Source organism: Siniperca chuatsi, linkage group LG3 (assembly GCF_020085105.1).
Source record: "Siniperca chuatsi isolate FFG_IHB_CAS linkage group LG3, ASM2008510v1, whole genome shotgun sequence".
Taxonomy (NCBI): domain Eukaryota; kingdom Metazoa; phylum Chordata; class Actinopteri; order Centrarchiformes; family Sinipercidae; genus Siniperca; species Siniperca chuatsi.
This window is the reverse complement of record NC_058044.1, coordinates 20440387-20454417: the sequence shown is the minus strand read 5'-3', so window position 1 is coordinate 20454417 and position 14031 is coordinate 20440387. Positions and strand designations below refer to the sequence as shown.

Sequence of the window (14031 nt, the reverse complement as noted above, 5' to 3'; positions counted from 1 at the left end):
GACAGCACACTCTAAAAGTAGGAAGTAGGCAGAGGTGCACTGGGTGCACCCTTCACTGGTGGTCACACTTCTAACCTGTACTGTAGTTCCACCTGTGCGTCAGGGATTTGTGATAATGGACTGCACTTGCCTCTCTCGTTTTTGAAATAAAGTGAAAAAGAGACAATGAGCCAGGAAGACAAGTTCACTCTGTCTTCACATGTGTATCTCCAAGCAGAAACAAAACTCTGTCCCAAGCTGTTTCTGTCCAAAACAAAGTGCAGACCAGGTCTTTCCACTACTGCCATGCACCTGAAATGAATAACAGTGGTGGTGAAGTGATCAGCAGTTATGTTGCAATGCTGCTCACATAGGTAAAGTTGTTGAAATAAAGAGAAATGCTTGCAAACACATGTTGCATTGAGTTAAGTATTGACTAACATGAGGTGTCTATATTCTGAGCATTGAACATGTGATTTAGTGTTTTGCTTTTGTTTGTAAGGACAGCATTTTGTGTTCAAAGGTAACATTTTAGCAAGTCAGTTTGGCTCTTTGCATTAAGAGCTTGGGACATTGAAAAGTGAACCAAAGCAACTGTAAAATAATGTAGTAATTAGAGAGAATTATTAGAGTAAATACTGCTTTGAATTGGGGCTGATTCAAATGTCTCTCCCTTTGAAACACAGGACAGAAACCTAAGGTATGTAAGTGCCTGGACTGGTCTGGATATCCCTGATAAAGAAAGAAACTGGAAATGGGTGGATGGGACACCGCTGACCACAGAGCAGTGCGCGTTGGAAGTGTAATTCTAGGACATTTTCGAAGGATTTCTTTTACTGAGTTGTATCACGTCAGAGCAGGCATCCTGAATGAAGCAGTTTTGATGACATTAGACAGTAAACAAGCATACGCTGCCTGACTCTTGCAGATCACAGCAACACAGCAAAGTGGAAAAGTAACTTTTTAAAAATCATTTAACTACATTGTAGACAAAAACACATCAATTATTGTATTATAAAGTACACCAACGATCAAAATAGGCAATTCTTAAGGATCTTAAGTTAAACTAAATGCTTCAAAATTAACCATTAATGATATTCATTCCTCTGTCACTGTGTATATAACCGTGATTCAACTTATTTTTACATTTTCTGTTCTAAATGCCTGGTAATGTAGGGTTTCTCTATTAGGTGCACAGGTGGTAATGTCTTATGTAATGTAGGTATTGTATCAAATTCTGCATGGCTTACTGTATAAATGTGTTCCCTCCAGCTATGTGTCCTCATTTTCAGTGCCGATCCTAGACTCTGGGGGCCCCCGGGCGTGTATCTATGCCAGTTTCTTGAGCCCTTTTTAAGCAGAGATCCCGCAATACTGTCGTAAAGACCCGTCATTACACCAGCTTTGCACTTTTACACTGAACGAAACAAAATAGGCGTGACATGTAACACAACGTCAGTGTCTAGTGTGACGTATAACTTGTCGGTTGATCTCGTCCTCTGCTTGGAGGGTAAGGAGCTCCCGGACTGAGTTGTCTCCCCAATTCGTAGACAATTTCAGTTGCTGTAGGTTAGCTGCCAACTTCTTCTTCTTCGAGCTAGACGCTAACTGCTGCTAGCTGCTTTTGAAATCCCCCAGTAGTGGGTCACACACACATAACACATCATCAAAATGTCACACCCCTGTCCCGTCTTGCAGGCTCCCCTATTTTGCACAGACGTCGATTCGGCTATGTTACTACCTCCAGTGCCAGCTTAAGGGGAAAGTTTCCCGAACTATTTTCTTTCTACCGATAGTTCCTACATGAAACTGCTCACAATAAAGTCTGTGGATTATCTTGAGTAACCAGGTTATGATTTCTGGAAAGAAACGTTTTATACAGAACAGTGAGGCGAAATACCGGGCAACATTCCCGCCTTAAAGAGGCTGTATAAAGGGGGCTTTGGAGGAGAGTAAGTTAGATAGGGACGACCTGTTTTCTCCTGATCTATATGTCATTGCAAAATGTGTCAACATGAGTGGCCATCGGAGGCCCCTTTTCCCAAATACTTTTTTGCCTGGTTTGCCTCTCCTGATGAGCACTGCTCATTTTAGTCATGGTGTTTTTGTGGTATTGCACAAGAAAATTACCATTTGCAAAATACAGGAGGACTAGAAAATAAAAGGACTAGAAAATAAAAGGATCTCAAATATTATTATAATCACCTCATATGTTCCTTGCAAGACCTTGCATATTTTATTTAGATTTTTTGTTTTGTCATTTTTAATTGTATGAAATGAAATCAGCTTTTTTTCTGTCTCTGCATGTATCAGCATGTCACACATATTTTACATCAATCAACTGAAGACTGGGTTGTGATAGAAAAGCCACAAGATGAAGATGGAGATCGGTGGGATATGTTAAAATGTTCTGTGCCAAAAGATTTTACTGAATACAACCAGTTTCCACACTCTGTCACTGTTGTAATTCATTGTGTTACATTAGCGCAATTCTCTTTCAAATAAATGTTTACAGAATATTGTTACACTGGAGAGTTGGTTACTATCGCATGACTGCTTGCCAAACTGGACTTAGTTGTAGTGATGTTTCTTTGTTCCCAAAGCAATTGTGAGTAATCACAGCACACCCCTATCTCCTACAAAATATGTTTACAGATTGGCTTTGTCAAACATCACTGCTGCCAGGGTTACATAGTGAGGTTGTCAGTGGATGGTTGGACATACAAAGCACAGAGCTTTGACACCAGAGACCACAGACTGACTGGGGGTCGCCTCCTGCATCCCACATGTTGTTAGGTTTAGGCTATTATGTTCAGTATGAATATTATGCTTTATAATAACCAAACAAATGCCCCTGGTAATATAAATGCAACTGCTGAAAAAAAACATTCAAATTATAAATGATAGGCCTACTAATATTTTTAGGGTCAGTCCTCTTAAGTACCACAGGATCAATTACCACTGCATTATCTTGATATCAGTAATGTTATGCTGGTATTCAAAGTCAGACAATTAAAAAACTCATCCCACCCAGCAACCCAACCCAGCATCAATGCAACAGCAATAAGTGTGTTCAGGAAGACTGTGTTAAAAGGTAAATTGTGTGGTGGAAAAAACCCGACGGAGACAGGTAAAAAGGTTCAAATATAGGTGGGGTTTTTTCTAAGTATTCTATTTCAATGTTAATCCAAGAATGTAATTGTTGAAGCCCCGGATTTGAATGGTAGCCCCCAGCTTTTGGCAGAATATGGTATAGCAGTAACCATAAAAACATCCGCATTCAGCAGATTCCCTTTTCCCCATGATTTTTGGAAAATACCTAATATTTGGGACATCTACAAGGTTTCAGTGGTTACTGAGTTTAAATTGATCATGTTTCTGTTGAGCCACCTATAGGCAGTGTACCATAACATTTTGCAGGATTTCACAGTGGTGATCTTAATTTGGTTGTTGGTGTTCACATCTAGAATGATTTGGCAACCAATTACAAGAAAACAGTATGGGATATCAAATATCAAAAAAACAAACAACAACAAAAAACAACTTCTGTCAGTCTCCATATCCATATCACTTTTCATTACCTGACAGAGAAACGAGTGAGCAGACATTAAAATGGGATCAAAAACTCCAAAAGAGAGGACAAAAAAAAGCAATGAGTTAAATTTTATCATCCCTTTCTGTAAGTGCTGGCAAAATGTACATTTAATAAAACTATTGTGGGAAAAAAAACGACTGAGCTTTCTCTATTACATTTTATTCTCAGGATTTAATACAAAAGCCTCATTGCCCTTTTATTTGTTTTTACCTCCCTCTTGGCCTGTTCATATTGTGTATTCATTATTATCTTGTACAGGTGATAGATAGATAGACATCTGTTACACTGTCTAATTTAAATATTCACATTAAATGTGTACCTTTAAACACAGATAATGCTTTTAGCTGGTTGTCACCATCATATTATTCCACTACTGAATACCGGTGTGCGGAAATAAAATAGTACCACGGGGGGTGCGCATTGATATAATGTTATCCGCCTCGTCTAGTAACCTCACATCCGTCCCTCCAAACAGATTTTTGTCTGCCGGCATTTTCTTTTTGTTTTCACTGTACCGACTTTAGCTCCTGGATTAATCTTCAGTTTTGTTGACCGGCTGAGGGGATTTAGACGAAGTCCGCTTTTACTGCAGTAGTCTGCTACACAATGCCTGGATTTTCAGACAGAGATCGTGGCAGAGATAGAGGGTGAGTCAAGTGTCAGCTCTGGGTTTCTTAACGTTAGCCAAGACGAACAGCTTAGCATACGGTTGCTAGCGGCAGAGCTGTCATGGCTGTATTCTCAAAACAAGACAGGTGTAGTTTATGTCGCTAGTTGTTGTTCAGCTACATTTGTGTATTAAATTGTGAAAAGCAGTTTTTATACGCTCAAGCGTCCCTGCATTGATGTATCTGTAATTTCCTCCGTTTCCCTGCCCATTAGAGGTAAAATGGCAGCTAACGACGGCTCTGTGTTGGTGGCTGAGCAGTTTGCACGGCAGCCTATTTGTTAACTGGTCATGTGACGCCGTGATGTCTCTTGCGGACGCACATCCGAAACGAAGATTTGTGTCGCAGTTGCCCAATTTATTTTTAATGACTCGTTTTCCATTAGTAGTGTGACCTAGACTGTCTCTTGTTGTACAATGTTCCCGGTGTCTCGTGTTTAAACAGGCCACGTCAATCTCAATTCAGTAATCTGACAGTTTAATGTTACTTTGTAACCTTACAGGTGAGTGTCTATGTATGAGTAAGGCAATGTCCAAGTGCTAGAAATTGAAGTTTGACACTGTCTAAGCAGTGTTGGCTTTGACTACATTAACTAACAATTTGAAGCAAACTGCTGACAGTGAGATTTGTTATGGAATAACGCCAGAGAGGCTCAGTGTTTGTAAAGCAAATAGTTAAAGTCCAGAATGCTCAATGCAGTTCCAAGTTTAACCTCTAGGTCATAAACTTTCTCTGTGTGAAAGGTTGTGTCCTCCTTCACAAATGTTTATTAAACTGTCTATTAAAGCTATTCACAAATTTAAAGCCCCTTTCCCTTTTATGTAATTTATCTATGTGGTGCTAAAAAAAAAAAAACAGGGAGGGGAGGATTTTAGTCCAAAAAAGTTCGTATTTAGTTTGCAAGGCAGTGTTAAAGGACACTCATGGTATCATTTTATTTGTCATTTTGCAACACAGGGTTGCACAACGAAATGTGAGTTGTTGACCCTTCATGCTACACACACATAGAACATACAAATATGTAGATTAGAATAAATTAAAATAAAACAAAATATGCAGTTACTTATATACATATATACCTATACACCCAGAAACTATGTACAGTATATGTGCAATGTTGGTGTAAAGCTGCATGTCACTTATTTATGGTAGAGTGTGGAGGATGACCAGTGACTTAGTATCGCATGTCCATAAAGTTGGGGGACCGACAAGAGAGAGACAGAAGAAAGGAAAAGTCAAAATCAACGTGCGGTGGCCAAGATATTCTGACTTTTGTAGCTACATCAAGCTACAAAAACACTGAACCCTACACTTCCTATTATGCAGTAGCATCTCTTCATCTTTCAGACCGTATCACTATGCATCATCAGGTGTACAGTTTCCACAGGCTGAGTTGTACTTATCACTACTAGTTCATTGATTTCTCACATAAAAGGTCAATTGAGTGCCCCTTTACTAAGTGCCATATCTGGCCGTGCTTTATGTTATGTGTCCCTCTCTTTTACATAAGGTATGGTGGAGGACCCCCTCGTTTTGGTGGTGGTGGTGGAGGAGGCAATAGGGGCGGACCTCCTCCAGGAAAGTTTGGCAACCCTGGTGAGAGGCTGCGAAAGAAGCACTGGAACATTGACGAGCTTCCGAAGTTTCAAAAGAACTTCTACCAGGAACATCCAGATTCCACTCGCAGACCACCTGTAAGAGCCGCTTCTAGCTGTTTCTCTTTTCTAAGTTTTAATTGGATTTATCTTTTTTCCCCTCTTCAATAAGCCTCACATTAACACAAAATTACGGTCTAATACCTAAAACAAACATTCCAACTCACACAATCAATGTTTTTTTCCTGCTGTTTTATGTGGGCTTGTGTGTATTGATAGTGGTAATTTTTTTTTAAATCTCCTATTGCAATTACAGCAAGAGGTTGAACAGTACCGAAGAAGCAAAGAAGTTACAGTCAAAGGCAGAGATTGCCCCAAACCAATTGCAAAATTCCATGAAGCTGCATTTCCAAGTGAGTAGAAATGATCATGATCATGATCATGATCCACCACACAAATAATCTGGAATAGTCCTTTGCCTTTGCCATACTTTGTCATTGTCAGAAGCTTTGACATTCAACAATTTAACGTGCATATCTTATATTTCCAGGCTACGTCATGGATGTTATTGGCAAACAGAACTGGACTGAACCAACTCCGATTCAGGCTCAGGGGTGGCCCGTTGCCCTGAGTGGCAAAGACATGGTTGGCATCGCTCAAACTGGGTCTGGGAAAACCCTTGCAGTAAGTGATTTTCCAAACCTAATTTTTCTACCCAGATCCCATATGAGATAAATTTGTTGTCACCCTTGCTTCCCAAGGTCTTTAAGACACAACAAATTTGCCAAATGCAAAGGTAGACCTGTTAGAAAGACGTCTGTAGCCTATTTTGGACCTTCATTTGCCAGAGTTTTCTGCAAGTTTTACAGTAACCACCCATTTGAGAAAAGGAACCAGCTAGATACTGTAGATGTGGGGGCTTGGCAATTCTGGCAATGTGCTATACTCTAAAGTGGGTTTAGCCAATGTATTTATTCTATATTGTTTATCTAGTTATTCTGATTTGTTGTACCAATTTAGTTACAGGATTTTGCCAGAAGTAATCTTCTGTACCTCTCAATTGGACGGTGTAGTCCCTCATTCGTCCAGGAGTGTTCTATCGTAGAAAAGGTTTCAGTCGTAGTCATCTGGACACTGTTTTCAGAATCAAGACGTTTCGGCTCCCATCCGGAAGTCATTCTCAATTGTGAAATAATTGGACGGAAACTGGAAATTTAAGCTACTCTGAGTTACTCTGAGTTACTCTGAGTTAGCTCTCAGTTGGACGTGTATGGGCACTGTTGCCCAGAGTGATTGGCTCAAGATTGAACTAGAATGAGAATGATGTGAATATAAAAATTAGGGATGCACCGATTGTGAAATTGTGGGCCAATATCGATATTTAAAATAACAATTTGGCCGATAGCCGATACCAGTGTTTATTTGTTTTTTGTTTGTTTTGATTTTGTTGTTATTTATTCTCCCTTTTGTGCTAGGGAGACAAAGAACTCTTCATTATAAAAAAATAGCTGCACTCTTTTATAGTCCTTTGGCCCTTCATTACACTATCTTTGAATGAGCATAAATTCAATCATACACATTTATGAAACAACCTCTAATATAACCTTTCACATGGAAAAAGATTATTTTTTTTTTTTTTGAAAAATAACTGCTTCAAAAGCCTTTTTAGCTTGCTATACAACAAATACAAATAACCAACACAAAATTTAGCCAGCGCAAAATTGATGCAACACAACAGATAAACATCGGTGAATGTCATCCTATTTGCCGATAGGCAGATAGCAGTCAACAAGGCGAATATTGGCCGATACCGATGTTCGGCCGATATATCAGTGCATCCCTAATAAAAAATAGCCAATTAAGATAAGTTGTTGCAACTTGCAACAGTGTTAACACTTGTCAGCTGAGAGATGAAATATACCCTGCTGATGTTGAGGAAATTAATGACTACTAGGGAGCTGGTGTGCATCAGAAAACAGATGTACTCCTGTGCACTATGAGTTAAAATGTATATTTTAACTTTTTATGTGTATTTTTTTAGTACCTTCTGCCTGCAATTGTGCACATCCAACATCAGCCATTCTTGGAGCATGGAGATGGGCCTATCGTAAGTACAGTTGAAAATATATTGTTCTAGTGTGTGATTCTGTTGTCTCTACTAGCACAGGATGAAGAATAGGAAATTATTTTTAAGCTATTACAATATTATAACTAAAGGCCCAGATTATGCCTAGTCTTCATGTAGTACTTATCAATCTATTGCTCTCTGTATGACTAAATATCTACCTTTTGCTGAACTTCGATATGGTGTGCCAAATATATTAGAAACCAGTGAGTCTGCTATCTTGTGTGTTAAGTTTGTGTATGTCTTGTGTTTTCACCTGACTGCAAGAAGAATTCTCTTTGGTGACAAAGTTGTCCAAGCAGTGCCATAATGTTATGGTGTCAGCAGCATATCAGGGGCAGATAAATTGCTTGACATGCCATGGCACAACTAAAGCATGCTATACTGAGCCAGTTTAAATAGGGCAATTGTGGTACTGGTCTGCAGGGATCAGGGTGAAGTTACTTAGGCCCTGATTAGATTTTTCTACATGAATGGATAAACACAAAAATTGCTGTAACTGCCCAATATTTATGTGTCGTACATATTTATTTACTATTTATTTGATGTGAAGGATGCAATACGCAAATCAATATGATTTTAAAAAAAATGTATCTCTTTCTTTAGTGCTTGGTGCTGGCGCCAACCCGTGAACTGGCTCAGCAGGTGCAACAAGTGGCTGCTGAATACGGCAGGGCCTCCCGTCTCAAGAGCACCTGCATCTATGGTGGTGCACCCAAAGGACCCCAAATCAGGGACCTTGAGAGGGGTATGCTTACTTTGTTACTCTCATTTATGTAAATATTACTCAATTCATTCAACTCTTCTTTGCTATTAGGAATTTGTTTTATGATTTAAGGTTTGATTGGTTTTAATTGATTTTAAATATGTAATATTATTTTTTTCCTCTTTTGTTTTTTTAAGGTGTTGAGATTTGCATCGCTACCCCAGGTCGTCTCATTGACTTCCTGGAGTGTGGTAAGACTAATTTGCGTCGTTGCACCTATCTGGTGCTGGATGAAGCTGATCGCATGCTGGACATGGGATTTGAACCTCAGATCCGCAAGATAGTGGAACAAATTCGGGTAAGTTATGTTGTTTTCTTTCACTTGGCAGACAATTGACATTATTATTGAGACATCTCAGAGTAAAGTAAATTTTCACACCACAGACATGATTACTACCCAACTGCTTTGTTGATGAGAAATATGTTGCCCAGCACCCAAATGAAATAAAGACTTAGCTGGCAAGATACATAAATGGTCCAAAGAGACCAGTTAAATACATACCCACACAAGTCGACCATGCAAACTTCAACCAATACTCATACTCCAGATTAGCTGTTACAAATACTAGATATTTGACTGGTGCATTCTTAAAATAAAGTTAAATATGAGTGTTATATTTACTTTGAAGCTGCAAAATAGTGTTGAAGTCCTCTTTTTTGTCTTTACCAGCCAGACCGTCAGACCCTGATGTGGAGTGCCACCTGGCCTAAGGAAGTTCGCCAGCTAGCTGAGGACTTCCTGAAAGACTATGTCCAGATCAACATTGGAGCACTGCAGCTCAGTGCCAACCACAACATCCTGCAGATAGTTGATGTTTGCAATGACATGGAGAAGGAGGACAAGTGAGTAGATGATTCCTACCTCTTTATTAGTGTCAGTCAGTCAACTGATTTGATGGGGGAAACTTTGTATCAGTCCTTGGCCATACAGGTTTCAGTTATCCTCTCCTCTCAGAAACTTGTTTACATAGGCAAGTAGTTAAAAAAACATTGTTTTATTAAATCTTAAATCAGTCTATTACTTGCATCAGCAATTTGACAACTCAATATGTAACAGTACTTTAAATCAGTAGGGTACTTTAATAAGCCAGTAGAAACATAATGTCTATTGTAGTGACACACAAAACATTTTTTTTAACCAAGTTTTGTCTCTTCTCGGTCAGACTGATCCGTTTGCTGGAGGAGATAATGAGCGAAAAGGAGAACAAGACCATTATTTTTGTGGAGACCAAAAGGCGTTGTGATGAGCTCACCAGGAGGATGAGAAGAGATGGGTATGGATTTCCTCTTCCATCCCCTCAAACGATGTCTTTTCCTTATTTTAATTCTTCTGTTCATCTGGAAAATTAACATTTAGGCTATGCCAAATAATAACTATTTGTTGCATTAGTGTTTAATCTTCAATCTGTCTGTCACAGGTGGCCAGCAATGGGAATTCATGGAGACAAGAGCCAGCAGGAGAGGGACTGGGTCCTTAATGGTGAGATTTACTAAATGACATTGCAAGTTAGTTAAAAAATAAATAAATAAGAATCCTTGTCACAGCCTGCTCTGTAATTGAATTAAATACTGCCCCTCTCCCTTCAGAGTTCAGATATGGCAAAGCTCCAATCCTCATCGCTACAGATGTGGCCTCCCGTGGCTTGGGTCAGTATGCCATTGAGTAGCATCACTTTCTTATCAGTGTTACACTTACTTTAAAGAAAGTGGTTTTGCTTTCTTTAACTTTTCTATGCATTTTCTGAGTTTTTCTCACCTTAAGGTGGAGTCTTTGTGGCAGGCGCTAGGCATGACAGTCCCAGGCCTCGAGAGGGAGAAGGATGACATATTGGAAGTGCTCAACTGGCTTGCCACCCAGTGGGCCTAGAGAGGTGAAGCTCTTGTGTGCCAGTGATCTTCAAAAGGCTGTGTGGCTAAGCCTTTGTCTCTGATATGTGGTTGAAATACACGCACATCTGTTCTCTGTCCATGGATTTCACCTGACAAATGCCATCCAGCTGTTTCCAACTCAAACGTTAAAAAAAAAAAAGATATGCTTGATGTTGTGACTTTTGCCTTGCATGCTGTTGTTTTAGAGAGCGCTGTATTGCAAGTCACTTGTTTGAGATTTGGAACATTTGTTACCTTTCGGAGCTTGTATCACATAGCATGGGTGCTTGTGAGCCTGTCTAAGCTTTCAGTTGTTTTCTTTTCCTGTCAAAGTGCTGGATTTCCTGAAATGGAGAGAGCAATTTGAAATCTTTTATTTGTCTCTGAAAATTGATGAGACCTGGCACATGTGTTTAGGGGGTAGTGGGAACATCTAGTGAGAGGAGAAAGAGAGTGAGACAGCTCAAACCAAAGTTCCTCCCTCGCCTGCGTTTTATAGTCATGTCGAGACCTGCCAACGAGAGACATTTTCTCAAGTGAACACTGGCTTCTTGGAAGATCTTGCCTTGATGAGACTGATGAAGGGAGTGGGGGGTAATTGTTCTGTGCTCGGTGAGGGGTCCCACAGGGATCAAGGCTTGGGCCTTTTTCATTTTTTTTTTTAAGGGGCCCCTGTTCAAATTAGTACTTGGTCTATTTTGTCTTGGCAAGACATGCAGTGTGGCCCTTAATATCAAGCTTCTTTTGAGAGTGTACTGGGAAAAACGGACCTGCAAAAATGTACCACTGAATGGTCCTATATTGGCACATGAGGAGGCCCCAGTGCATATCGTGGCCCAACTGCGTAGAAGCTCCTGGATGTCACTTGACAATTTGTGGGGGATTTCGCTGCATTGGGAAAGGACTAGTGAATGCATACTCCTTTATGGTAAGACTTAAATCCATTTCCTTTTCTCCCTTGGTTAACAAAAGGGAGAGTGAATGTCTTTTGGATCTTTTTTTATTATGGTAAGCAATTGGAGTGTGCATCGTTTCTCTCTTCCCACAGTAGTATTCCCATGGAGTAGATGTGTACACAATCTCATGTTGTTTTTAACACGTTCCCTCCACAGCCCTAATGACCATTTTCTTCCCCAGCCTTCACAGTTGCTAACTTTTCCCTTTGATCTGGCTGTTGTGGTGTGCAAAATCCTGTGTGGCCCCCATGTTTTGTTTTGCCACACTGCAACACTTTCACAGATGTGGAGGATGTGAAATTTGTCATCAATTATGACTACCCTAACTCCTCTGAGGATTATATCCACCGCATTGGACGCACAGCCCGAAGTCAAAAAACGGGCACGGCCTACACTTTCTTCACCCCCAACAACATGAAACAAGCCAGTGACCTGATCTCTGTGCTCCGCGAGGCCAACCAGGCCATTAACCCCAAGCTGATCCAGATGGCAGAGGACAGAGGAGGTAAAATCTGATACTTGTTTTCATTAATATTGGTTTTCAAGGAAGATGCAATGTGTCTTTTAGTAGATATGAGAATTCATTCTTAGACTCGACTTTATGAACAAGTCAAGTCACCCCGCTGATTTTATTTGTCTGTTTATGTCAGTGATTCATATTGTATGTCTCTTGTTTTGAACTTATCCTAGATGGTTTGGATGAAATTATATAATCTTTGACTTGTTATTGTCTCAAAAGCCCCTTTCAGAAATGCACATTATTATGTAAAAGTGATCACAATTTAACATCTCATGTCTCAATAAATTGAAAAGCTCCCAATCCTCATCACAAGTCTGAATAGTATGCTGTCAGATTAACGTCATGGCTACAGCAGCACAAGGTTAATCATGCACAGACTAAATGCACGTCTTTTTCTGCGTTCTGATAATTACTGTGATAAATCCATCACTTAATTATCTCTTATGCACATAGGTATGTTAAACCAGGACACATTGTGAATGAGACAATTTTAAGCTGTTGAAGAGATTCAGACTAGTCTATAAATGTTTTTTATGTGTTGAATGATTGCCTAGCGTTGCTTGGCAGAAGAGCTAAAACGAAACAAAACTCTATTAACATCACAATGATAATCAAACCAGCCCTCCAACCACTTATTTTTCATTATCAATGATGCCAACTGCTTGGATAAAAATGCTTTACATACAGCATGTCACTAAATAAGAATTAAAGGAGAATCCAAACATAATGTCTTCTCATCCAGTGCTTTAACACCGTCGGACAATTTAAAATAGGCAGAAGAATTCTCTAATGAATTATTAAACTGATGAGGTTATTAGATTTGTTGTGAGAAGCAGGAGCAAGCATCCCTAGCACTCAGGTTGGTCATTAATTAAGGCTTCAGAGCCAAAAGAAGTTTTAAGATCACATCTGAATAAACCATATTTATACATTTATGTCACTCATGTCTGAAAAACAAAAGGCCATCACTTAGACTGGGAAGCCAGCAATGTGGCATATTCCATGTCTGAAAAGGGCTTTATTTATCTCATCATTGTCTTTTAGTATCGCTGTCATGTTGTTCAGTGTATTAATAGTCTGAATCCACTCTACTCTCTCCCCTTTTGTCCCTCTCCTGTCTTCATTTCATCCAGGTCGTGGAAGGGGGGGAAGAGGTGGCTACAAGGATGACCGTCGGGATAGGTATTCCGGGGGTGGGAGGAGCAACTTTGGCGGTAGTAGCTACAGGGACAGGGACAGTGATAGGGGGTTTGGCAATGGGCCGAAGAGTGCCTTTGGTGGCAGTAAGGCCCAAAATGGTGGCAGCTATGGAGGCAGTAACTCTAGTGGTAGCTATGGCAACAACAGTTATAACAGCAGCAATGGACAGGGTAATTTTGGTGCTCCAGCAAACCAGGTGGGTGCCTTTGGTAACCAAAGCTTCCAGGGCCCCCCTCAGTTTGGGGCTATGCAGAGGGGTGCTCAGAATGGCATGAACCACCAGCCATTCCCATTCAACTCTCAGCCACCACCACCACAGGCCCAACAGCCACCACCCCCACCTCCGATGGTGCCCTACCCCATGCCACCACCTTTCCCACAGTAGATATGAAATACGCACAATATATGGAACCAACATGATTTTGGTTTAGTCTTGAAATCTTACAGTATGATTATTATTATTATTATTATTATTATTATCCTTTGTACTGTTTAACTTTTGTTTTGCTTACAGCAGGGTTGGAATTATTCAGTAAACCCAGAGCATTAAATGGAGTCATAGACACGTCTCCTATAGTGCAACTATGATCGCTGCACTTTTCCTTGACTGTTTTTTGTTACATTCCTCAGTAATTTATTTTTACTAGGTAATGCAGTGTTTTCAGTTTGTGGTATGTTTAAAGTGATGTTATGAAGATCATATAAAAAGGGTGCGTGTGGCCCTTTTTAAATAAAAATAAGAAAATGGGACTTTTGTG

The 14031-nt window shown here is 39.9% G+C and overlaps 1 protein-coding gene across 1 annotated transcript; it reads left to right on the top strand.

Annotated features, from left to right (window-relative positions):
• The first annotated feature begins 4021 nt into the window (after positions 1-4021).
• LOC122871358 (probable ATP-dependent RNA helicase DDX5) lies at positions 4022-14023 on the top strand. The gene is made up of 13 exons (XM_044186390.1): positions 4022-4221; positions 5753-5936; positions 6154-6250; positions 6388-6521; positions 7879-7944; positions 8569-8710; positions 8866-9026; positions 9399-9571; positions 9892-10002; positions 10147-10208; positions 10316-10375; positions 11837-12058; positions 13207-14023. The coding sequence occupies exons 1-13, from the start codon at positions 4181-4183 to the stop codon at positions 13656-13658; spliced, it is 1905 nt and encodes a 634-aa protein (XP_044042325.1). The 5' UTR covers positions 4022-4180; the 3' UTR covers positions 13659-14023.
• Positions 14024-14031: the final 8 nt, after the last annotated feature.

Excerpts from the sequence above, each read along its gene's own strand:
- LOC122871358 (XM_044186390.1), top strand. The coding sequence starts at position 4,181 with ATGCCTGGATTTTCAGACAGAGATCGTGGCAGAGATAGAGG. Across the intron at positions 5,937-6,153 it reads ATTCCACTCGCAGACCACCT|CAAGAGGTTGAACAGTACCG; the intron begins GTAAGAGCCGCT and ends TTGCAATTACAG. Across the intron at positions 10,376-11,836 it reads TGTGGCCTCCCGTGGCTTGG|ATGTGGAGGATGTGAAATTT; the intron begins GTCAGTATGCCA and ends ACACTTTCACAG.